General features: G+C 46.7%; 1 protein-coding gene across 6 annotated transcripts in view; it reads left to right on the forward strand.

Annotated features, from left to right (window-relative positions):
• The window catches only part of LOC117220279 (uncharacterized), a 350,048-nt gene that overhangs the window by 323,442 nt on the left and 3,076 nt on the right, over positions 1-23,530 (forward strand). For all 6 annotated transcript variants that reach the window (XM_076524674.1, XM_076524667.1, XM_033470104.2 and 3 more), the window contains 5 exons: positions 19,314-19,502; positions 21,702-21,857; positions 21,941-22,158; positions 22,291-22,417; positions 22,860-23,521. In XM_076524674.1, the coding sequence (XP_076380789.1) occupies positions 19,314-19,502; positions 21,702-21,857; positions 21,941-22,158; positions 22,291-22,417; positions 22,860-23,521 (1,352 nt within the window). The remainder of the gene's footprint in view (positions 1-19,313; positions 19,503-21,701; positions 21,858-21,940; positions 22,159-22,290; positions 22,418-22,859; positions 23,522-23,530) is intronic.

Consider the following 23,530-nt stretch of genomic DNA (forward strand, 5'->3'; position numbering starts at 1 on the left):
GATGGTAATGGTCCCTCGTGGCCGATGCTGGTGGTGGTTAACTACCATGTTTCAAGGACACCCACCTCTCCCCCACCCCTCGGCCTCGCCGTATCGTCGTTCGGTTCGCTATCGCGGATCTGCACCGTGAAACTTCTGACTTTACTCCCGGCCAATCTCGCTCGACTTTTTTTTAGTCTTCACTGTCTCTCTCTCTCTCTCTCTCTCTCTCTCTCTCGCTCAGTCTCTCTGATTCTCTTTCTCGTCCCCGGCCTCAATACCACGCCGCCGCGCTAATTGCGCGATTTTTCGTGGCCGGCTCGTCGGGAAGGGTGGGTCGCTCGTAAGCAGCGTGAAAAATGTCGGGTGATCGAGACGCCGGCGACGCGACGATTAAACCGCGATTTTTACTGCGACGCGTTAATGCGCGACCGAATTTACACGGACGTGCTCCCCCTCCTCCTCCCCCGCCCCGTTTCCCGTGCAACGATCGTTGCCAGCGGGTTAGGGTATTGACTTCTCCGTTCGATAAAGCTCCGAACGCGCTATCGAGCAGCTCGCAAACAAACTTATTTTTACACTCGGATTGTTTTCCGGCGAGCGCTATCGCCGGTCGACCGTGAATCCCTATCTCCCACTGTCTTTCTCTTTCTTCGAGCTCCCTTGTTCCCTTTTCTTTCGAACTTTCTTCGCAGTCGCTTCTGACTCGAGACCCCCTTTCTTTCTCGCTCCCCTTCGAACTTCCCCCGCTCGCCTTCGAACTTCCCTCGCTTCGATTAAAATCGTAACGCGAGTCCGTAGCATCGACACTTCTTTGTCACGTATTAACTCGCATCTTTCGTTCTTTTGTTTGCTTTTTGGTATCTAGATCGGTTTTAGCATCATTGGCAACCATACTTGTCAAATACGTTGCGACAAGCTTTTGAAGCAGTTCGATTATATTACGAATATCTTGGACATGCTGAGTGCATAATTATTTTCATAAATGGTATTGAATTGTGTATTCGATGAAATTTAAGATTTGCTAGTTATTTATCTTGGAATGTTTTTATTACAATACTTTTAATCAATAATGACAGTTCCAAAAGAACCGTTAAAAGAAAACGTATCGAAAGCGATGATTATGTGGAAAATGGCGAAGAATTTATAGCTTCTTTTTGAGGACATTTTAATCGTATTTTATAAGCGGATACGTTTCAAGTGTTTAATACAATAAATGCGATAAATAACCTTTCCAAAGCTGCATTTCAATTGCCGTTGGACGTAGATTGCTTAATAACTGAGCCTAATTTTATGGCGTGCCCATATGTGTGTGCCTGCGTGCCTAAGGGCCTTTCATTTCCAAAATGTCACTAATGTTCTCGTCATTCACTATACAGCAATTTCTCCCTAATTCGCGCTCAGATTGCGCACAAGAAGGGACAATTTGAGAAGAGAAGATACGATTATTCGAGCCTCGCGTCTCGTTTTTATAGTTATTAAAGCTCGAATAATCGTATCTCCTCTCATCTCAAATTGTCCCTTTTTGTGCGCAATCTCGGCGCCAATTAGGGAGCAATTACTATACTTTGTAATATTCTGTGATGTAATATATCGTAATAAATCTCACGATAGATTTCCTTATAATAAAAAAAAAAGAATAAAATAAATAAAATAAAACTATGCACGCTAGTGACGCAGATAGCGAACGCGTAAATTAACACGTTCCGTGCCGAGCTTTTTTTACTCGAATCTTCACACTTTGATATTTTACTAAAACTTGATGTATTACGTGCAATTATTAATTCTCGTACACATAACAACGTAACAAAAACTTATCAACGCCCATTCTTGCGGTGGAAATTGATTCTTCGGTTCTAAATTTCTTGTAAACAATTTGTTCAGTTCACTAAGTAAACATGCAAGCGTGTACCATCGATGGCACACGTGGCACGGAACGTGTTAAAGCGCATTTGATCTAAAATTATGATTCAAAGAAAAAAAAAACTGAGCCTCGTATTAGGCACCTTTGCCCTGTCCGCTCGAGACGCGATCGAGTCGTGGGCGTCGCGTGATCCAGAATGACGTCAGGCTCTTTCGTCGGAACAAGGAATCGTTCTCCGTGGATCGGCTCGGATAAAGCCGATCCTCTCGAGAATGGCGGAATAACTGTCGACGTATCGGGCCTAAGCGGGAGGTTGGATCCTCTCCGATCGATGTGGATCTAGAGAAATTCCTCGGTAGCCGGTGCACCGAACGGCCGAGCCGCAATACGGCCTGTTCGTCTCGCTTGCACTCGCGAGATCCAGCGATCGGCGACCGGCATTGTAGTGGAAAAACGAGTCGCGGCACTCCCATTCACCAAATTCCTTCCTTTCATCGGCACCGATTCTCCTTGGCCGACGACACGACTTTTCGATTCCACCTTACCCTCGTGCAACCGCGGATTACTTTCTTTTTAGGGATCGGATCGTCCCGGGATTTCTGGATCAGACCATGGGAGCCGCGGGTCGATACTCCTTTCCGAGTTATTTCGTTCGTTTCGTGATCGAACTTTTAGTCTGGCTCACAATTGCCGTTGGAAATAGAACTGGCATCTTCGTTCGGATATATCAGATAAAGATCACACATGTCGGGGATCTTAACCCTTTGCAGTCGAAGCTATTTCAATTCGAAATCCAAAATATGATTTCCGATCTGCAGCATTTCTGCTTTATGTAGTTTATTGCGATTTATGCGTATGAAATTGCAATGCAATTTTAACAGTTTGGTTTTTTACATATAAATGAGTCTGATGTTCGCGCAATGATTTTGAAAAGTAGTATACCAGTTTTAGTGGCGCCTCAGAGTCGCCGCTCGAGTGCAAAGGGTTAAATCTGGTCCGTCAAAAAGATCGAAGGACATCGTTCGAGTGTAGTTTTAATTTGTAGATTGCAAAAACCTCCAACTTGACAAACATGGAACAGGAATTTATAAATACTGCAGACCTGCTTTCACTGTATTAACGTCATTGACCCCCGCAAGGCGGTGGCTGGGTGAACTTTGACCCAGAGTATTCAAGTCGTTTACTCAATTACTCAATTTTCGACAACTGAATAAAATAAATTGCTGTTGCATTAGGAACAACGAAAGAGCTTATAAATCTGCAAGAAATATCATCGAAGATGTTTTGAAGAATTGTTGAATAATGCTCAGAATCGTTACAAACATCGTCGATAATACAGTTGCGAAAATGGTCCGCCGTCCGGGGGTTAAAAGAAGACAGTAAATTGCTGTCTAAGAGCCTAGCCGATTAAGATGGTCAAAATTTTCTAGGTTAAAAAATTGCTTGTTTCGATCTAATAACGTTTAAAATTACTTAATTTCAGGGCGGCTTAGTATTTTTGTTTTCGAGATATCTTCAATGTTCCGATTTCTTTTTTGATTTACAATTCTTGATAACCACAGCTTGCACCGAAAAATTTGAAAAAATTCTGTAAAATGCGTCTTGATGTCCGAAATAAGCCACATTTTTTTTCAAAATTCTAAATAGTCACCGAAGGGGACAAATCGACGGAAAAGCGCCCAAATCTAATTTACCCTGTAATTACCCTCACGAACAAGTTACAGGGTTGAAATTTTGATGAGTTTTTCTCGGTCAGCTTTCGAACGTTATAATACTTACAAAGAAACCTCTAATGTCAATTTTGACCATCTTAAACGTCTAGGTTAAATTAATAAATCTAGGCCCTTTCTGTTCGGTGTAAACGACGGTAAAAATTTGTATTCTGCGCAAAGATCCGCGGACTATTCGCAAATCGCAGTTCTACAGTAACGTCTCTCTAATCGACGCTCAGATTGTCCACAAAAATGGACAATTTAGTGATAAGAGAGACGATTATTTGATCCTTGCGGTTCACACATTTTTATAGTCACGAATTGTCAACAACTATAAAAACGAGCTGCAAGGCTCGATTAATGGTACATCTCTCCCCAAATTGTCCATATTTGTGGACAATCTGAGCGTCGGTTAGGGAGACATTACTGTACTTGTGAATTAGCCGCGGTGATTCCCGACGCCGAGAAACGCAGCCGTTGAACCGCCGACCGTTTGGCCATCGATCGGAGACGATCGGTGCTGCAAGAAGGACCAGATAGAGAAATCCATCGAGAAAAAGGAAGGCGCGGAGCGAAGCCGCGAACGGTTGCAGGCCGATATAATAGATGGTACGCGCTTCCGAACCGATCTTGAAAGTCCCGGTGCACCGGCAGTCAGGATCGAGAAACCGATTTCTCCGGGCTGTCCGAGCCGGAGGATACGCGTCAAACGTCACAATTTGTTCGACGATAGGCGATCGATCGTGTGCCGTTCGACGAAGAGAGAAGGACGGAGATAGACAGAGAGAAAAAGAGAGAGAGAGAAGCGAATCCAGCCTTAATCCTCGACAGACAGGAGAGACTCGTATTAGGCACAACGTATACCGTTAACTACAAGCTGGAAGACGGCGCTCGAAGTCGTTTACCCGGCGTTACATACGTGCCGGTTCAAGTTGGCGCGTGCACCGCGCGTTCCCCGTGAGTACCTGTCCCTGTACCTGTACGCTGCACGCTGTACCGGCGGCTGTACCCCGATTTTTCGACCTCGAACAACGAAAGTTGCGGCGCGCCGGCCTCGTCGCGATGACGCACGAGATAGCTTCTAGGTTAACGGGGTAAAAGACACGGGCCGTACGTTAGACAGCCCGACCACGATAATATTGTCGGGACACGACACGAACTTCGCGTGTGTGCTTTCTCCTCGATCGCTCGGTTTCGTCGTCGACGACGACGAAGACGACGACGGAGCGCCGCCGCGATGCACGTGCAACGGAAACGATCCGCGCACCGGGAAAGTTCAGCAATCAACCTGATTACACGCGATCAAACTCGCGGAAACGGTTGGCCGTGATCGTCTCGCTTCCTTGACCGTGTTAACAACGCCTGCGCGCCCATTTTCTGCTCGAAATTGATAGATCAGAGGCGAACATTGGAATTATCTCGGAATAAAATCGGTACCGCGAACTGGTCAGCAGTTATTGCATAATCTTGCGCCTACGATTCTTCATTGAAATTGAACGTTGGACCGAGATGCTCGTCTTCGGTGCATCGAAAACGTGCGTCTGTCACTCGGCTTGTCTGCGTTCAACCGCGTTTCACCGAAAATAGATCTTTCATCGGCACCGTGAACGTGTAGACTGCGCTGTGGTTTAGTTCTAGTAGCCTACCGGACCGTAGATTTGATCATTTTTTGCTAAAAATTGGTAGATCTCGACGTTTTCTCTGCGATAAATTCGTGCAATGGAGAAGTGCGGAGTTAATGGACAACCTTGTCCGTAGGATTTTCCTCAACTCTTATCTACTACTATCTATTCAAACTTACGTAACCGCTAGTAGAGGTCTCACAGACGGTGAATGTTTATCGCGTTGTTATTGACATGGAAGTGTCTATAAAAAAGTGTCAATCTAAATCAACTGTTTTCTCTTTACGCGTCGATAAAGAGGAGGTCCAAGTTTGACTAAGTAGAAGCAAGTGTATTAAAAATGTTCCCTTTTTTACGATTCTTCTTACAATTTTTCTTAGAATTTTCTTACAATTTTTCTTAGAATTTTCTTACAATTTTTCTTACAATTTTTTTACAATTTCTTTCAGAATTTTTCTTAGAATTTTTCTTAGAATTTTTCTTAGAATTTTTCTTAGAATTTTTCTTAGAATTTTTCTTAGAATTTTTCTCAGAATTTTTCTCAGAATTATTCTTACAATTATGAATAAGACCCGTGAATAAGCATTATGAATAAGGACTACGAACAAGAATCACGAATAAGAATCGTGAATAAGAGTCACAAATAAGAATGAACAAGTAATTCGTAACAGCACAAGTTAAGGGTTAAAAATAAAAAGGTGTTCGCGCGGTGCATCCGAACAGTTGGCCGAGCCTGTCGCGCGGTATCCAAAGCCGTCGAGGTATCCCGTTTCGAAAAAGGCAGACCGCAGAATCGCAGTTTCTCTCTCGCGTCGCGAGAGGGATCGTGGATCGTGGATCGTGGATCGGGTTAGGCTTCGCTATCGGAATTCCGTCATCGAGGTGAACGGAATGAGATTCCTATGGTCGTGGCTCGAATGCCTTTGCCAGCGGTTATTACGAAGTGCCGCTAAATAGTGAAGGTGTGTACGTGTGAGTGGGCAGAGGCGTAGAGTCGCCTCCGTAGCCCGGAGGCTCGCGTGTTCCCCCTTCGAAGTCCTTTGGAGCCGATCGTTTCCTGGTTCGATCGGTCGGCTCGATTCCTCATCGACGTCCCCGCGATTCGTTTGCATCTCGAACGATGCAGAAGAGAGAAAAAGAGCGAGAAAGAGAGACATGGATCCATCGTCGTACAGGATTCTCCGTCGGTAGGCTCTCCAGATATCGCTCGCCTGCCGATTTCTGGCCGGCACTTTCATCGTAACTCGTCGACGAAAGTATGCAATTACGTGTCACAGTCGCCGGGCCGCGGGAGAAAGTGCGGCCAAGGTACTACAAAGAGGCTGGCGAACCGACTGGCTACGCCATTGGCAGCACGAGTTAGAGTACAAACCTGGAATCTAAGCCAAGGCTTGGCACTGCCTTCGCCGCCGAGGCTGGATATCTCGTGGCCCTCGATTGCACGCGCTTTAATGAATGAACGAGAGCTCTCCGGCCGGTCCAGCTCACCCAGCTTTTTCCGCGGATGAAACTCGTTATCGGGATCGTTTACCCGCTCGAGCGGATCTCGGAGACCGCGGCGGTCTTAGCCCGCGCGCGTTCCTCCGGCCCTCCGCAAAAATCTCTGAGATTTCCGCGCGGCAGCCGCCGAATCACGGCGAGAAAACACGGCCGCCGGCTAATCTAAATAGAAAGGGACCTCCTACGGTCGCACGGAGTCGCGCCGGCAATTTACCAGGCTAATTCCGCGCGCTAACGAGCTAGATGAAACGATTCCGTCCCGGGAACGAGCACCGCTCGCCCCCTTCTGTCCCGAACTCTCTTCCACTGTCGCCGGAGATTCCTCGAGCCCGTCGCACGCGAACGGCCGACGTGGGTAGAGAGCGTCTCCGGGAATTATCGCGGATAACTCCGAACAGTTTCGTAATCGTTCTCTCGCCGGTTTCAATGGTGATCGGTGACCGGAGGAGAACAGGTTACCGATGCCTCCGTTCAAACTTTCTTTCGCAGAAATCGATCGCCGGTGGCCCCCGGGCTGTTTACTCGCGCGGACTCTCCCGCGGGCATAGCTTTTTCTTGATGCAACACCGTCGCTCGGCTGTCCGTCTGTCTATTAATACCTCGAGTCGAAAGAAATTCAGCTTTCGGATCGAGAAACGAACTGAACGGGGACGAGTCTGTTGCTTTCAGACCTGGGCGAAAACATTTCAACAGAGAAATACAAATTTCTGCGAATACCGTTTCGCTTAACTGTGTTACGTATGCTTCGTTTGGAATAGTAATTTATTCATCTAACGAAATAGCAGCTGGAACGCTTAATTGATTTTTTAAATGTATGACGAGTTGACTGGAGTCTTTGTGCAAATTTTTGTTCTCATGCGTTATTTTATGAAGATTGAAATTTGAGGACAGTTTGCTTCGCCGTTTATAAAATTACTCGTTGCAAAAAGAGAAAATAAAAATGCCGTTAGATCTTGTTGACTTATAGCTTTCTTGCATTTAAAAATCTACATGTGCCATGAATGCATGGAGATCCGCAGTTTAATAGTAACTATTTAAAAAATATATTTTGCGATGCGAACCCGAAATACGTAATTGAGATAAATATTTTCTTCATCGTGGATGAATCGAAACACTTCATCATTATTTTCACAAAATTTTTTTGTTCAATATACGTACATTGTTAAAAGCTAACAGATGTTAAATGTTTCAATTACATTCATTAATTAAGAAAGATGTAAGGAAAATATCAGAAAAAGCTTATTTTTCGGAACAATGTGTGTTTGCATTTTTACTATAGATTTATTTTCACTAAGTCGATTAATAGATTAATAGATTAATTTTCACTATTAGACATAAGATATAGAATAATTAATAGAAATTTGGACACAAGAAATAATATTTCAAATAATTATCTCCAGTAGACCTTAAGAAAGTACTATTTCAATTAATAATTTTCTCAACCACGCACAAATAACTATTTTTAATACATGTACTTATCTTTCCGACAAGAAATAAGTCTTGAAACATTATTTCACCGGAACAAGAGTGTTTCATTAACTATTTCCAGTACCTTTACGAACATTTTCACCCAAGTCTGATCGCTTTCGAACAAAGTGTCTAGAAGAAGCGAACTGAAGCTCGAAAAAAAGTTTTAGTGCAAGAAAACGCGACAGAAGAATCGAAAGTTTGGGTCTCGGAGCGTCATCGGGGCGTATTAAATCGGCCTGAACGCACCCTCGACGAGCCGGGAACCTCGTAGATGGAAGTTCGAGGGTTTCGCAGTCGAATCGTGCCGATCCGAAACGAGTTCTATCGATCTTAATTGGCTCCGACGAAATAGAGGGGGGGCCGGCGAGTGCCCGATAGAATCGACACGGAAACGGAGCGCAGCAGTCTCTCCCTTTGCAACTCGAGGCGCGGAATATTAATCGGATCGGGTCCTCGGGTGCTCGCAGCCACGAATGGTAGTTACCGTTCCCGGAGTTTTTGCTCGATATCATTTCGTAACTCGATTACGGAGTAATTGGCGTACTCTCCGACCACCGGAGGGGTTTCATTGAATCGATACGCGGAGCAGCGAGCTCGCCGCTGATGACTTCATCTTCCATCGGCGCTGCGTGATCCTCTTCCGAAGAGAGGACTGGGGATAGGATTATATAGGATAATAGGTTCAATCGAATTCTCCTTCTGGCTGCTTTTATTTTCCGCCGTTCGAGCGACGCGTTATTACATATTCCTCGTCGAGGCTCGCGCGCTATCGCCGCGGAATTATTGTCCGCGGCGGATAAAACACGCCGCGCCGCACCGCGCCGAGCCGAGCCGAGCCGAGCGTGTTTCGTAATCCCGTCGGTAGTCGACGAATATCCTCGCGTTTCTTGCAACGTGCCTCGCAACCCGGCCGAGCCGCACACACGCCTATACATCGTACGTAATGCACGTTGCATTCCTCTCGGCATTCGTACGCGCGTTATGCATTCCGCGTGGATTTGACCTCGATGCCGCGTTATTAATGCCCATTACGTTATATAAACGAACTAGCCTCGATCCTTGCGCGCCATACCGACTCCGCCGCTCTGCCGAGCAACCGAAACCCTGCTGCACTTAATTAACCGTCCGATGTAAGCCCCGCTTTGCTTGAAATCTCTCCGCGAAGTACCGCGAGAGCCTGCTGAAATATTTACAAACAGATGGTTACAATTCTGTGTTTCTCAAAGAAGAACGCCGCGTGTCGCATGATTTCACTGTCGAGATATTGTCACTCGAATTTCCGATCACTAGACTGCGGATCTTTATGCGAAATAGAAATTATCCGCATTAATCGCCACGCATAAGAGAGAGTCGGTCACTATATTTTTTTCTTCTTTAATCATTTTAATAAGTTCGAATTAAAACATCAGCTTTTTCTTAGCTTCTATTCTCCTTTTCACTGCTTTAAAATACTCCATTGCTGCCATAAATATAAATAATAATATATATAATATATATAATAATAATATAATATAATATATAATAATAATATAATATAATATATAATAATAATATAATATAATATAATATATATAATAATAAATATGAATATAAAGCATAAACTCTATAGTAATGCTTCGTATTAATGCTTCAAATTATATTATTTTCTTCGAGCCCGCCGAATTTGTTCGTGTGAATTGTTTTCCGTCAAATAGACGAATCCAATATTCTACAGCCGAATTAATAACGCGTAAATTAAAACTCGTTGAAACTGCGACTCGCGGCGTTCTTCGTTACAGACGCAGAATTATCCGCGGAGAAAGAAGTATACAAACAACAAGGAAAAATATAAACCGACGAGTAAGGTAGCATTCTAGTTATCAGCGTAACGACCTCTGGCCGTCGACGTCCGTCGTCGGAGGCGATCGTCGTTTACGAAACCGTTTCGATTTTATCAATGATCGATGCCCCGCGGAGCCGAATGAAACCGATATTAGTCCCGGTTAGCGCAGCGAGCGGTTTCCGCGTAAATCAACTCGCTGGTTGCGCGCCGGTGCGTTAATCAGCGCCGCAGGAAACGGATTTTGTAACTTTTCGAGACAGGTGTTCTCCGCGGGTTGCGTCAGCCCGCAACAATTTGTCTCGGCCGCGTGTATCCGTGTAGGTACGCCGCTCTCCGTTCTTGTAATATCGAGACACCGATGGAAAAAGTTACAGGCTCGTGCCTCCGGGGCCTTCTCCGCTCTGCACGCCGTTCCCCGTGCACACGCGATTGCTGCAATCCGAACAAAAATCCAACCACGACGATCCCCGACCGACGAAGCGTTCTTTTCGTTCGGCCTGGTGGGAATTGCCCTCGTCCCGCGGCCCGGACATGTGACAAAATTGTGGACAACAATGAAAATTTACTCGCTAACGTATATATATATATATATATATATATATATATATATACACATGTATGTATATTTATTCGCAGGAAATGCGATTTAACAAATCTTTGGAAAAAACAATTCTGCAATTTAATTTTAGAATTTGATGCAAAATTAATAGTAAATAAACTATTTATAAAATAATAAACTTAACGAAATTGTAATAGTATAAATAGTAATATAATATCTATAGTAAAGTAATAAGTAATAATTGTAAGTTGTAATTGCATCTACTTTTAATAATCACAGCGATGATGGAGGTTCTAAATGAGTTAAAAAGACTATTAAAAAAGCCTAATGTGTCGCAAAAAAGATTGCGATATTATACAGTTACTGTATTAATTAATAAAGACGACATCTGCCATTGCAACTAAGTGACAGCAAATGTTAAAAAACAGCACTTGTTCCGAAATTTCGGTAATAGAAGCAGTTTGCATTGATTTATGGAGACCAGCGTAGTTCTGCCAGAGACTTGGACGCTGCACCGCGCCATTCGGTCGATCGATGGTGTTTGACCACGCGTTGAAGTCTCCGGAGTCGCATAAGCGTCAACGGGCGCGTTTGCGTCGTTACTTCGCGCGGACTCCCTCTATCGTAACAGAAAAACCTCGCTGCCCCTTTCAGGAACGAAAATACTAACTCATGATTCGTTAAGAAAGGATCAACATACAGTATTATATTAAATCTTGCAAATAAAGCAGAACTTGGATTATCCGGACTAAGCGAAGTGACATAATATGTCCAGATAATAGAATAATTACTCAATTAAAATGCCAGATGATTCGCCTATGATAGCCAGATGAATTCCAGATGTTTCGCATATGATTCGCCCTCGATTAAACCGACTACAGGTAAAAAGTATTTAGATAACAGACGATTCTGATATCAGAGCACCGGATAATCGAGGATCTACCGTATTTCCTTTCCTTTCTAGAACCGCCGCCGCACACGCGATTCTCTTTTCCAAGCACGTATAGAGTTTTAAGGAAACCCTTGGAGAACGTTCGCGATATCATTAACTGCGAATCATCGGAGGATTCGTACGGTGCGCGATTGCGTAGTGTTTCACACGGAAATATGAGAGATCTGAAAGAAGCGGGCCGCTCGGCACCGTTCCGGGCCCCCGGTACATGAGTTATCCCGATTGTTATCGTCGGGTCGCGTTAATCACAGGCAATGGCGGATCGCGCGGGGTCACGGTAGGCCCGGCGATCACGATACCGAGGCATATTTCGCATAGAAGGCGTAAACAGTCCGACGAGAAATAGCGCGGACGCTCGGAGTCGCGAGGTCGATGCTTCGAGCGGGACTAACGGTAGAATATACGTTTAAGTACGCTTCCAGATACACGGCCGGTGCCACGTATAATACCATATCCGTAGGTATTCAGCTATCCCGATAGGCTGATGTATGCATTCGTGGATAGGAGACGAGAGACGAGGAGACGACCAGGCTCTCCGCTCGAGCGAAAAGGCCTCTCTCGCGGAGGCGAGAATCCTCGCGAGAATCATCGCGACCTTTCTCTTCCGTTCACCGGCAACACGCGGTTCGAACAATTTCCATCGGCGACCGAGCACGTTCCCGCTGACTAATTAAATGATTGATCGCCGGGGCCGGCAAATTATTCTGCGCCGGACAGACGAACGCGGCGGCCCGTCGCGAATCCTATCGCGCGAAATTCGTCGACCGTCGATTGTGCAAACCGGTGCTCTCCAGCCAGCTGGAAATCCGCGGATTTCTACGCCCGAAGCACACGGAGAGCACGAGTATTTACGAGCGCAGTTCCGGAGGCTCGGGAATAATATCGATATTGTATATATTTTCTTGCCAGGAAAAACCAGGGCAACGTCAACACAAACAAGAAACTAAAAATATATTATACACAGGAATATAAATAACAGAAGATGATGTGCTCTGGATATTTTGCACGAATCCTTGCTCTTGCTTTCATTAGAATTTTCAATACGGTTGCAATACCGTACTTATATCGATAAATTTTGAAACAATTTCAATTCTTTAAAAATTATTATTTACTTTAAAGAGGATGAGATCGAATAAAACTGATTCTAAAATATAAAATATTGCTTATAAAGTATGCTTATAAATATAGCTTATAAAAAATCGTTTACTTTTGCGACGACCCAATAATTTTATAAGATAAAGTATAATTTTATAACGCACATGTACGCATGGTTACATTACTCGTTTCGTTAAACGATATAAAAAGAATGTCCGATAAATGTATCGAATTTACGATAACGGCATAATGTTAATTGAAAAAAGAAATCTTTCCCGTTCCAAGAATTGAACGAGAGCAAGCCAGGATTACATTATCGATATTTTCTCAGGAACGAGACCAATATTTCAGCGGATATCGTATTGTCTCGTATCGTGGAAGCGCCGACCTCGGAACCCTCCGCCCTTGGCTAGGAAAGAATAAGATCGCTATGCTAATCAGCAATAATTTAGCTCGAGGCCGGACGGGATTATCAGGCGAAAATCCTCCCGGCCGTAACGAATCGCGTTCCTTTTTCTCCGCGCGACCCTTTTTCCCTCGGATTCTTTGCTCGCGCGACGAGTCCTGCGACGCGTCGCTCCTTTGTGCGACTGTTTAATATGCCAGGAGGACCGCCGGCTCGGCGACGAGCTGAATCGACAACGAGCCACACACCCTGGCCTCGTCCCAGAACCACCCTGGAGCCGTCTCCCCCGTTTCCCTGGGAAGACCCTCTCCGCCGACCCGAGGAATCCCTTTTCATCCGGAATTGTACTGCGCCGAGTATTTATTTCGCTGATCCCGACCCGCGATTGGACGCTACCGGTGCCCTTTGTGCTCGGGAAACCGGGAGGGGAACGAATCTGGAGGGCTCGAAGGGAGAACGTCGCCGGCACTTTCTTCTATCAAATACATCGTGGACCGATCGCGTCACTCGCGTCGGCGTAACTCGGGTTTCACCTGGAAGAGAGTGTCTGCGGTGCCAGGTTTCGGGCAGGTCAGGAACCGAGGCGCGTTTCCGTTTTGCACAATACGTTATCGTCGACAATATTATGGAATTCCATTAGACTTTTAAATCGCCGATTGTCCCGTAACTGAGTGTGAGAAGAATGTCTGGGAACTAGGAGAACGTCGCTTGTGACGGAGACGAGCCCTCCTCTCGTCGTCCAAGGTAATCGATGCGAATCTTTGCTATTCCGAACATTCGGTTCAATTCAATACAATCTGTCGAATTGGAAATTTTCCAATTATTACAAGCACAATTATAAATGTTATGCGACGGTGATGTTATAATTCAGAAAGATGGCAAAACAAAGCAAGGAATAGTATCTAATGCAAAGTAAAGAAAAAGTGGTTGCAGGAAAATAGAAAGAAGGAAGCCAAAATAACGCGTTCGAACGTACACGTTTTAAGATAGAATTAAGATTTTTAATTATCGTTGATAATAATAGTAATGTGTGTGTTAATATATAAGCGAGAAAAACCTGTTTGTTAGAAAAAGTAGATACAAGGGGGGAAAGCAACGGGAGGAAAGAAGACAAAGAAATATAGCGAAATTGTGACGTTAGTGAAATTATGTTAATTTGGCCCCAAATTCGTACAGGGTGCACGCAGCTTCCGATTGTCTCTGCGATCCCGCAGTCCGATCTCGCGGAGGGTTTTCGCAGAGACCGTTCCTAATGTTCGATCGAAGTAGGCTGACCCGTGTCCGAAGCGAAATTCCTGGGCCCGTGAAACAACGCGGGCCCGACTCGTGACTCGATAACGATTATCGAGCGGCGATCGAGAGCGTACACGCCGCGCGGCGTTCCATGTTCGAGCTATTCCTAGGAATGGAACCGACGCGGCGCGGTGAAAGTGTGCGAAAACGGGCCCAGAAACGGTGTCGGGATAAGAATGCCGGCTTGTAAAAGTACGTGTCGCTTTAACAATGACGATGGGAAACGGAACGAAAGAAAACGAGAGGGGGAGAGGGGAAACGAACGGCTTCGAAAAAAGCCAGTCGGCTCGCGGGACCAGAAAATCAAAGGTTCGACGTCAATTATCCCGGTGAAACTGCAGTCTCTCTCTCTCTCTCTTTCTCTCTTTGCCTCCACTCGCGTGCTTGCTACATTTTTAAGCAATCCGTCGAGTGATTCTTTCGACAACTTTCTTGTAATTTCGCGGAGTTAAAACCCGTCGTTAGCATCGCCGATTTCACGTCTTTCGGTTTAACGATTTAATCGTCACGCTAACGACGCCAATTCGATAACATCGATTTTGTTCGATCGAAAATAAAATTGGAAAGTTCAATTTTATGACATTAATCATATTTTTGATAAAATGTTTGATGTAATGCTAAAATGTATGAAAGATTCGATCAAATTGAAATTGAAAAATTCATTCGTATGACATCCAATTGCTTTTTCAGTATATATATATATATATATATATATATATTATTCGATAATATTATTATTCAACGAAATTAGGAAACCGTAACAAATTAGTATAGAAATTAATTTTCAAATCTGTGCAAATAGTTCTGTCATCTATACACACATCGATGACTCGTCGGTCAAAGTATTTATTTTTACGAAATTTAATTTTAGAATCGTTGTAGGAGAAATCAAACAATCAATCGAGCAAAAGTGTGATTCAACTTCGAAAATATCTTCAGATTAACATTTTAAAGGATGCCTGCCAACCCTCCGCTAGAAACAATGTTAAAGTTTTTGTAATTATAGAGACCCTTGCAAAGGAAACGACGAAAATAGCGAACAAACACCCGTCTGGTCACTCGGGCGAGGCAACCCGCGTCGCTTTTAGAAACTGGCAGGTCTAGCGTTAATAGAAAATCGTTCAACGACCCGAGTGAATAAAATCACAGTCCAATTAGCGAGTCGAAGCGGATCGGAGATCGTTCTATCCGGCGGAAAATCGCCTCGGTTCGCAGAATCCTTAAAGTTCGATCGCGTCGAGTGAAAGCGAAAGGCCGTCGGCGATAAATAAAGTAATAAAAAATCTCCGGGATTAGCACAGGGTCCCAGGCAGCTTCGGTAGCTTCGGTTCACGGAAAAAAAACTTTCATCATCGCCGTAGTCGTCGTTGTTGCCGTCGCCGAAACGAGAGACGTATTTGGTTACGGTGCTTGGAGATCGGCGCAGCGAGACGTGTTCGAGAGCCGGATAGGTGAGAAAATCGGTGACACACGAGCCAGTAAACCAGCCTCCGCTCTTCGTGGCTACTTCCGGTGGTCCCGGTGATTCATTGGCCGCGAAAGATGCGTCGAGGAGCGGGCGCGCGTGCGGAATCGAGCTCTCTCGAGCGTGTTCGAGCGTTCAGTGTCGGTCGCGCGAGTCGAGCAACCGGTCGCGCCACGCTTCTGCTCGCGAACAGAATCGCGGGGAACAGTGCCCGAGATCTATACACGATCGCCGGGAAGATCGATATGTTCGAGAAGTACGTGGACGTCTTCGCCGACGAGGGCTACGACTCCGATTCGACGCTCGTAGGTACACGCGCGAATCTCCGAGCGGTCATGCGACCGTAAATTTGTGAAATGAATTCGGATTTTGTGCGAAATGCGTGCAACGTCGACGAAGGATCTTTCGCGCGACCGCTTCCGAACTAGAGATCGTGATCTTGAACGTATACTGAGGGTACACGTGAAATTATCGTACAGGTAGCCCTCTTACAACGCGGCATCCTATAACACGATTTCGCTCTAACACGATAGGATAAATTGCGGGAACCCTCGTATAGCACTGCAACCTATAACGTTGTTTCGCTCTAACACGATAAGAAAATTCCGAAAACCTTTGTACGACACTGTACTTCTACAGCGCTGGATAGCATGATTTTTGTTTAACGTATTTAAAAACTAAGTTACCTTAAAATAACGACGGGAAGGAATAATGAACTATAGCGCCTTTACATGAAAATATGATTATTATAATTAAGGGTGTATAAATATATACCCTTTCGCTGGAAGAAGCTGAAAATTCACAAGGGAGCTGCAAAATTGTCTATCTTCGTACCGTGAAATCTACAATGACCTTGTTAGAATCAGCAAACAAAGCAAAATTACAGATTTTTCAAAGAGGGTAGAAGGTGCAAAAAAATCTGAATGAAGAAGAAGATTCAGAAAGTGAAAGTGATATCGTGTTCAACCGAGAAAACGTTCTCGTTAGATTGTACCGAGCAGTGACGAGGAAGAGATTTATTAAATTAAGCTTAACATTAAATGAAAATAATTACCGTATAACACGGATTCATAGAACACGGCATTTTCCAGGAACCTATTTACCATGTTATAGGAGGGTTACCTGTATCTATGTTTTAATCCGTGCATTTCTTCGTAGAGGGATACGCGAGTACATCTGCATCAAAATACACGCGTGACACAATGAAATATTGTAACAGAACAACACATCTGAAATATTGCAACAACGAAAAGACATCGTCTTTTGCCGATAGATGTACAATAATTTTTAATTAATCTCGTTTTTATAGTTGTTGACAATCGGTAACTATAAAAACGAGCCGCAAGGCTTGAATAATCATATCTCCTCTTCCCAAGTTGTCCATTTTCGTGCACAATCTGAGCCCGAAAAAATTAGGGAGAAATTACTGTAAATACATCAGTCTCTTTTACACGAACACAGAAAATTAGTCGATCAAAATCAAGTCGTTTCATTGACAGAAATGATTACGTTCGTTCAATCTGCAACGCATCGATCGACATTTGTTTGCGCAAAGACCTATTATTCTAGCAGCGCAGAAACGTTGAAACAAACGCGAAATTAGCGATCGATCGTATCCACTGTCGATCTATTCTGAGAGGTTGGGGAGGGGGGCGAGTTCGGGTCGTTAGGGCCCGGACTTAAGCTAGGATTACCGATTCGTACCGGGTTTACAGATCGGATCTCGCAGAGAGGCGCTCGGTCTCGTTACGAAAGCCGGCGTGGGTGGCTGCCTTGTGGACAGCCTGCGTGGCGGCTCACGCGGCCGCATTTTAATTGAAAATTTCGAGCGGCACGTGGGTGCTTGTCCGAGCAGCTGCGGAAGCGTTGGAGTGTCGAACCCGCGCCGATATTTCCGTCGATGTCTCAGCGGGGTCGCACGGAATCGGAGCAGATCGCGCGATGGCTGGTTGCCACAGAAGCCGGGGAAGCGTGGGCGGTTCTCTGTGTTGCGTGTTGCCCGCACGGTAAACAGTAGCGAAACCCGAGCACCAGATGCGAGAACCACTTTGCGCCTCGTCACACAGCCGGTGAATCAACCTTGTTCTCGCAGTCGAGCCGCGTAAAGCCGCGCAACGCGACGGTGTCGATCGAATAGTTGCTCGATGACTCTAGGCTTTAATGGCACGAGCACCGCCGTCGATTGTACGCTGAATTATTCCGCGCGAGGATTTTCCGCGATGCTGCGCCCAGTTTCTGCCGTTCCGAAACCGAGTGTTTGCCAATCGTTTCCTCTTCGCATGTTCGCAATAGCGACGAGAACTGCGCGTTGCTGTGAGTTAGGTTTGTAGGAGCTCTCTCTCTCCCTATCTCTCTCTCTCTCTATCCCTCTCTCTCCCTATCTCTCTCTCTATCCCTCTCTCTCTCCCTATCTCTCTCTCTATCCCTCTCTCTCTCTCTCTCTCTCTCTCTCTCTCCCTATATCTCTCTCTCCCTATATCTCTCTCTCCCTATCTCTCTCTCTCTCTCTCTCTCTCTCTCTCGCTATCCCTATCTCTCTCTTTATCCCCCCCATCTCTCTCTCTCTATCCCTCTCTCTCTCTCTCTCTCTCTCTCTCTCTCTATCCCTATCTCTCTCTCTCTCTCTCTCTCTCTCGCTATCCCTCTCTCTCTCTCTCTCTCTCTCTCTCTATCTCTATCTCTATCTATCTATCTATCTCTCTCTCCTGGATTGCGCAAGTCGCACAATCGATTCGTCCGAAGTCGACAAAGACGATTACGTGACGTCTGGCCGAAAGTTTGCAACAAAGACAATGGTCTTAGAATCAGCCGCGAAAATTCTTGACTGGGCTGCATCGGATTAAGACGCCTTTAACTCCGAGGCTTCGCGCGAACGCAAGATTGCGGAACGCTTGCTCAACATCATCCCATAAATCAATACATACCTAATTGAGTTAGGAAAGTGAAATTGTACAGAAACGGAGATTAAAGCGCGGAGAACACGACAGGGATGCGTGCCGCGGCGATCTCGTGCTGGAACACAGACGGAAATTCCACGGAAACGATCCATTATTTTACACCGGCAGCTATCTCGCTATGGAATCTAGAACTTAAATGGGTATTCTCGTGTGAACGACGTCTTTTTTTTTTACATTCTACGAGACTTGTTTTTTGCGAAGTAACTGTAACATCTTTCGCGGTCAAATTTCACGGTATCTATTTATACGTTTTTCAAGCTCATTTGTTCACGGTTAAGAATAGTTGAAACTTGTGACATCGGTTTGCTTTTGAATCATAGTCCAGTTTGAACGACGTCGTGGCGGTACGACTGCGGCCATTTTGTTTATCCGAAATGAGGAAACGCGTAAGATTTTTAAATAGTTACGAGTTTAGCTGTTGCAGATACTAGAACGAAATTACGGTCGAAAATGAAAGAAAGCGACGATTTACAAATTTTTCTATTAATTTTTCAATGCCGGAAGCCTAAATTGTATTCGAAATTTCATACTAGAATACTCCCTTGCGTTACTGTATAGTGAAAAACCGTTCAGAAAACTGTCTTCTAACGCCGGAAAATTGTCCCGATTGGTTTCAGGTCCAGAGGCTGGCCGAATACGAGAGGTACCTGGGCCAGGAGGCGAGGAATCTGGTGGAGAACGGAAGCGGAAGCGTCGGTAGCGGCGCGGTGCTGCAGCGCGGCCAGCTCGAGGGCGATCTGCATCGCATCCAAGAACTGTTCCCCGGCGATAACCTGCGACTGCACGAGCGGGATGTCCTCACCACGGTACGGTGCTTCGCCAGACAACAAATACATATACATATATATCCATCGGCAGAATCTCGTATTTCCGATCGCGGCGCGCGGAAAAGTCAGCGCGGTACCGCGCGTGTTTCCGGTGGAAACGCATCGACCGTGAGGGAGAAAACTTTGCGGGAAATGGTTCCGGCGATTCTCACGGGAACAATTTCCCCTCGCCGACCGTGGAAAGTATAATTATTAATCCCGGCGACGCACACGGGACGCGCGGTTTCCCACGCGGCTCGTTGGACAACCGACGAAACTGTCTCCCATTCGCGCGACGGAAACTGCGAGCGCGGTTGAATGAAATTATAGGGGTCGGTCGCGTTTCACAGTGCTTTACTTTCGGGGGCGACTCGATACTTGACCTGCCGAGCTCGAGAAATGACTGCTCCAATGACTGTTACTTTATTGTAATAACGAGACCGAATTTATGCGGACGAATGAAATTTATTTAATTGTTTGCTAACGTTAAGTCTACTGGCCATTGGAAGAGTGATATTTTTGTTGATAAAACTAACAAGACAAAATTTATATAGAATATTAATTAATTATAATCTATATGTAATAACTTTGACACGCACTTTCCATAAATTGCTCTACAAAGAAGATAATCTCGATTTTCTAGAAGAATGTCTCGGTATTCGTTCTTTTCGAACTTGGAGGATAAGAAAAATACAATTTTAAAATAATAAATTAATTCAGAACTTTCATGTTGACATTATGTAAAAATTACGCGTGGATAATTATTTTCTAACGCACCTTTCTTTACCAAAAGGTTAAGACGTTTATTCAATATTATTTCCCGTGAAGGTATAATTAGAACAACTTTATGTGGTCATTTCGACTAGCACGGCAGGATTAGCGTGAATCAAGGTGCCCCCATAATATCAACAATTCGCGTATCGAAAAATGATAGCCGGTGATTTGTAACCGGCATGGTAGGCTTAGCGTTAATGCAATAACGTCGCCGGTGCACGGCGCACCGAAGAAACTCCGGATCGTTTGTGATCTCTTTGTTCCAATCAGTCGTCGTCCTACGTGCGTCAGCCGCCTCGCTCCGACGATTTGCATACTGGGCGTAAAGAGTATTGTCAAGAGCAGGGATATTGCGGTCGACCTACCGATCGATCGATCGATCGATCGATGCGATCGTGGTAGGATCGAGCGTTGCGGGGAACGCGTGCTCGCGTTTTCTCGATGCCCCCAGTCGCGGCTCGAACACGGAACGATGATGGAACGTTTCCACGAATCGCGGAGAATCATCGTCGGCTCGGTTTTCTGCGGATCTCATTAGCATAAGGCGAGATAACGCAACGCGAGTCTCTGTCCGCTAGACGCGCTTGTGTCTCCCGTGTCTGTTCGCCGTGGTCCGTGATGGATGGCCGAGCGCGGGGTTCGATTTCGTAAGAGAAAAGAGCCGGGGAACGAGAGACGGAGGCTAATAGACGACGTTGAAGCGACGTATGCTAATCAGCCTCTCGGCCCTCGGTCGCTTGTAATTCCGTGTTTCGTGGGTCCCCCACGGCCGTATTTGGTTGCGTTATTTGTCAGCCGGGACCTTTCGGTCGCCTCCCGCGTAGCGTTTGATGTCGTTCGATGTCGTTCGACGCCGCGGGAGCAGAGATCGAGGGTAATCTTCCGAAGCGACGGGCGACGTCTCGTTGAACTCTGGCCCCGTAACAGCGGCGGATTCGAGCCGGTTCGTTCGCCAGGCTCCTGCGAGCCGCAACCGGTCGAACGTCGGCTGTCAGCGGCCGGCCGTCCGCGGGAGCTCCGCGCGAAAATTTCGAACGGGTTTAGAAGGCGCGCGATGCCTCACTGTCCCGCGCGTGTTCGCTCCGTGAAATAATGCTGTTAAGTCATCCGAAAGTTAATGCGGCTTGGCACGTCGCCGTCCGGTTATTAGCCGCCCGCTGCGAGGATGATAATAATTTATGTCCTAGATCCGAGCATCAAAATTGGTCGTTACTTCGCGGGCCCCTCGAGCTATACGTGTACGCGCGCAAAGACCGGCTAGAGAGTCGCCGATAATTTAATGCTAATCTCCTTGGCCGGTGGATCCCTGGCGATAACCCGGTTTCGATTCCCGATAAATCGATACCCCGTGTGATACGAGCGCTCGACGTCCCGTCCCGTCCCGCCCCGGCCCGTATATACAACAACGTGGAATGCGTGTTTCAGAAAATGAAGAGCCTGATCCGCAAGAGGAGCGGCGGGAACACCGGAAGGCTAACGAGAGTGCTGTCGCAGAAGTCGTTGAATGTGTCCAGCAACTCGCCGGCCCCTAAATCCCCGCCAAGGACGTTCCTCCTGGAGACTCCTGTTCAGTTCACCACGGTACGTGTCCGCCGATCCGCGTCGACTCTGTCCTCGCGAAAACCTCTCCGGGATTACAGTAGTCGTTGCCGGTGTGTTCACAGGGCGTACAGTCTCAGGAGAGACACCTGTTCCTGTTCTCGGACCTGTTACTCATAGCCAAGGCCAGGAGCGGGGGCAACTTCAAGCTGAAGCAGTCCGTGAGGATGAGCGAGTTATGGCTGACCGCCGGACACATAGAGGACGTCGCCGAGACGAGCAAGTCCCAGGAAACCAGCTTCGTCCTCGGCTGGCCCACCACGAACGTCGTCGCCACCTTCATGTAAGCGGTTCATCCAGACTCGTCCTGCGAACGCTCGACAAGTTCGGCTTGATATTCCGAGCGGTCCTCGAATCCGAGGGCCAGCCTTGAAATTCGTCGATGCTGAAGGGGCTTTTCGATCTTTGGTTGCAGGACCGCAGCAGCCAGGGACCTCTGGTGGGGGCGTCTGACCGAGCTGGTGCGAGAGGAGAGCATGAAGGAGCCGCCGGACACGAACATTCAAGTCGTGTACCACGACAGCGACGCGAGCACGGAATGCGTAAGTGCAAACGTCCCCCCGTGCGACAGATAGACAGAAGCAGGCGGTCACGCCTTCGCGGTCCATTCTTGGCACAACCCCGAGAGCGTACGGTTCGATCCGGCTTGACCTTCCTGGAGACATTCCTGGCCGCTCGAGAGATGCCCCTTTTGTATCGGTGACGTCAATGTCGAGAGGATCGTTCCCTCTACAAAGATCCGTCTATATCTTTTATCGACGCGCGTCCCTCCCCCTTCACCCCCCCCCCCCCCCCCGAACGTTCATTATTGACCGGCGCCGCATTTAAATACACGCGAGCCGCTCTCGAGCCGTCATCGAGCTGCTCGCGTTCCGCCGTGAAAGCTGACCGCTTTGTATACGATAACCTTTCCAATCGCGGCGTAGTCCACGAGACTCCCCGAGACCTGGCCACTGTCGGCTCACGTCCGTGTTCCATTTGCAGTGTAAGACGATAATGGTAGGATCAGAGATGACAGCGGCGGCCTGCGTGAACCTGGCCACGAGGCTGCTGGACCTCCAAGGCCCGTTCCAGCTATGGGCAAGGACATCCGCGGACGAGGCGCCCTATCCTCTGATAGGCCACGAGAGACCGTTCGCAGTCAAATTGTCGAACCTCAGACACACCCTCTCCGCGGAAGAAGGCTTCGACCTGGAGCACTGCAACAAGAGCGGCCACGACACCTGCCACTTCATCCTGAGGCCCGTGCCGAAGTCCCCGGTCAAGAAGAACAAGTCCAAGATCACCGGGCTACTTAGGAGATCGCTGTCGCTGAACCCCAGCCTGTTCGGCGTGAACCTTTCCAGGCTGGACGAGAACGGTTTACCGAAGCCGGTGCTGGTGATGCTGCAGCAGCTGTTCGCCAAGGGCCCGTTCACCCAGGGCATCTTCCGGAAGTCCGCGAACGTTAGGATCGTTCGCGAGCTGCGCGATCAGATCGAATCGACCGGAGACCCGAGTTGTCTCGAGGACGCGCCGATCATCGCGGTCGCGGCTTTGCTCAAGGACTTCCTGAGGTCCCTGCCCGACCCTCTTCTGACCTCGCACCTCTTCCCGCTGTGGATGGACAGCCTCGACACGCCAAATCCTATTCAAACGATTAAGAAGTAAGAACG

The sequence above is a fragment of the Megalopta genalis genome, chromosome 1 (assembly GCF_051020955.1).
Source record: "Megalopta genalis isolate 19385.01 chromosome 1, iyMegGena1_principal, whole genome shotgun sequence".
Lineage (NCBI taxonomy): Eukaryota > Metazoa > Arthropoda > Insecta > Hymenoptera > Halictidae > Megalopta > Megalopta genalis.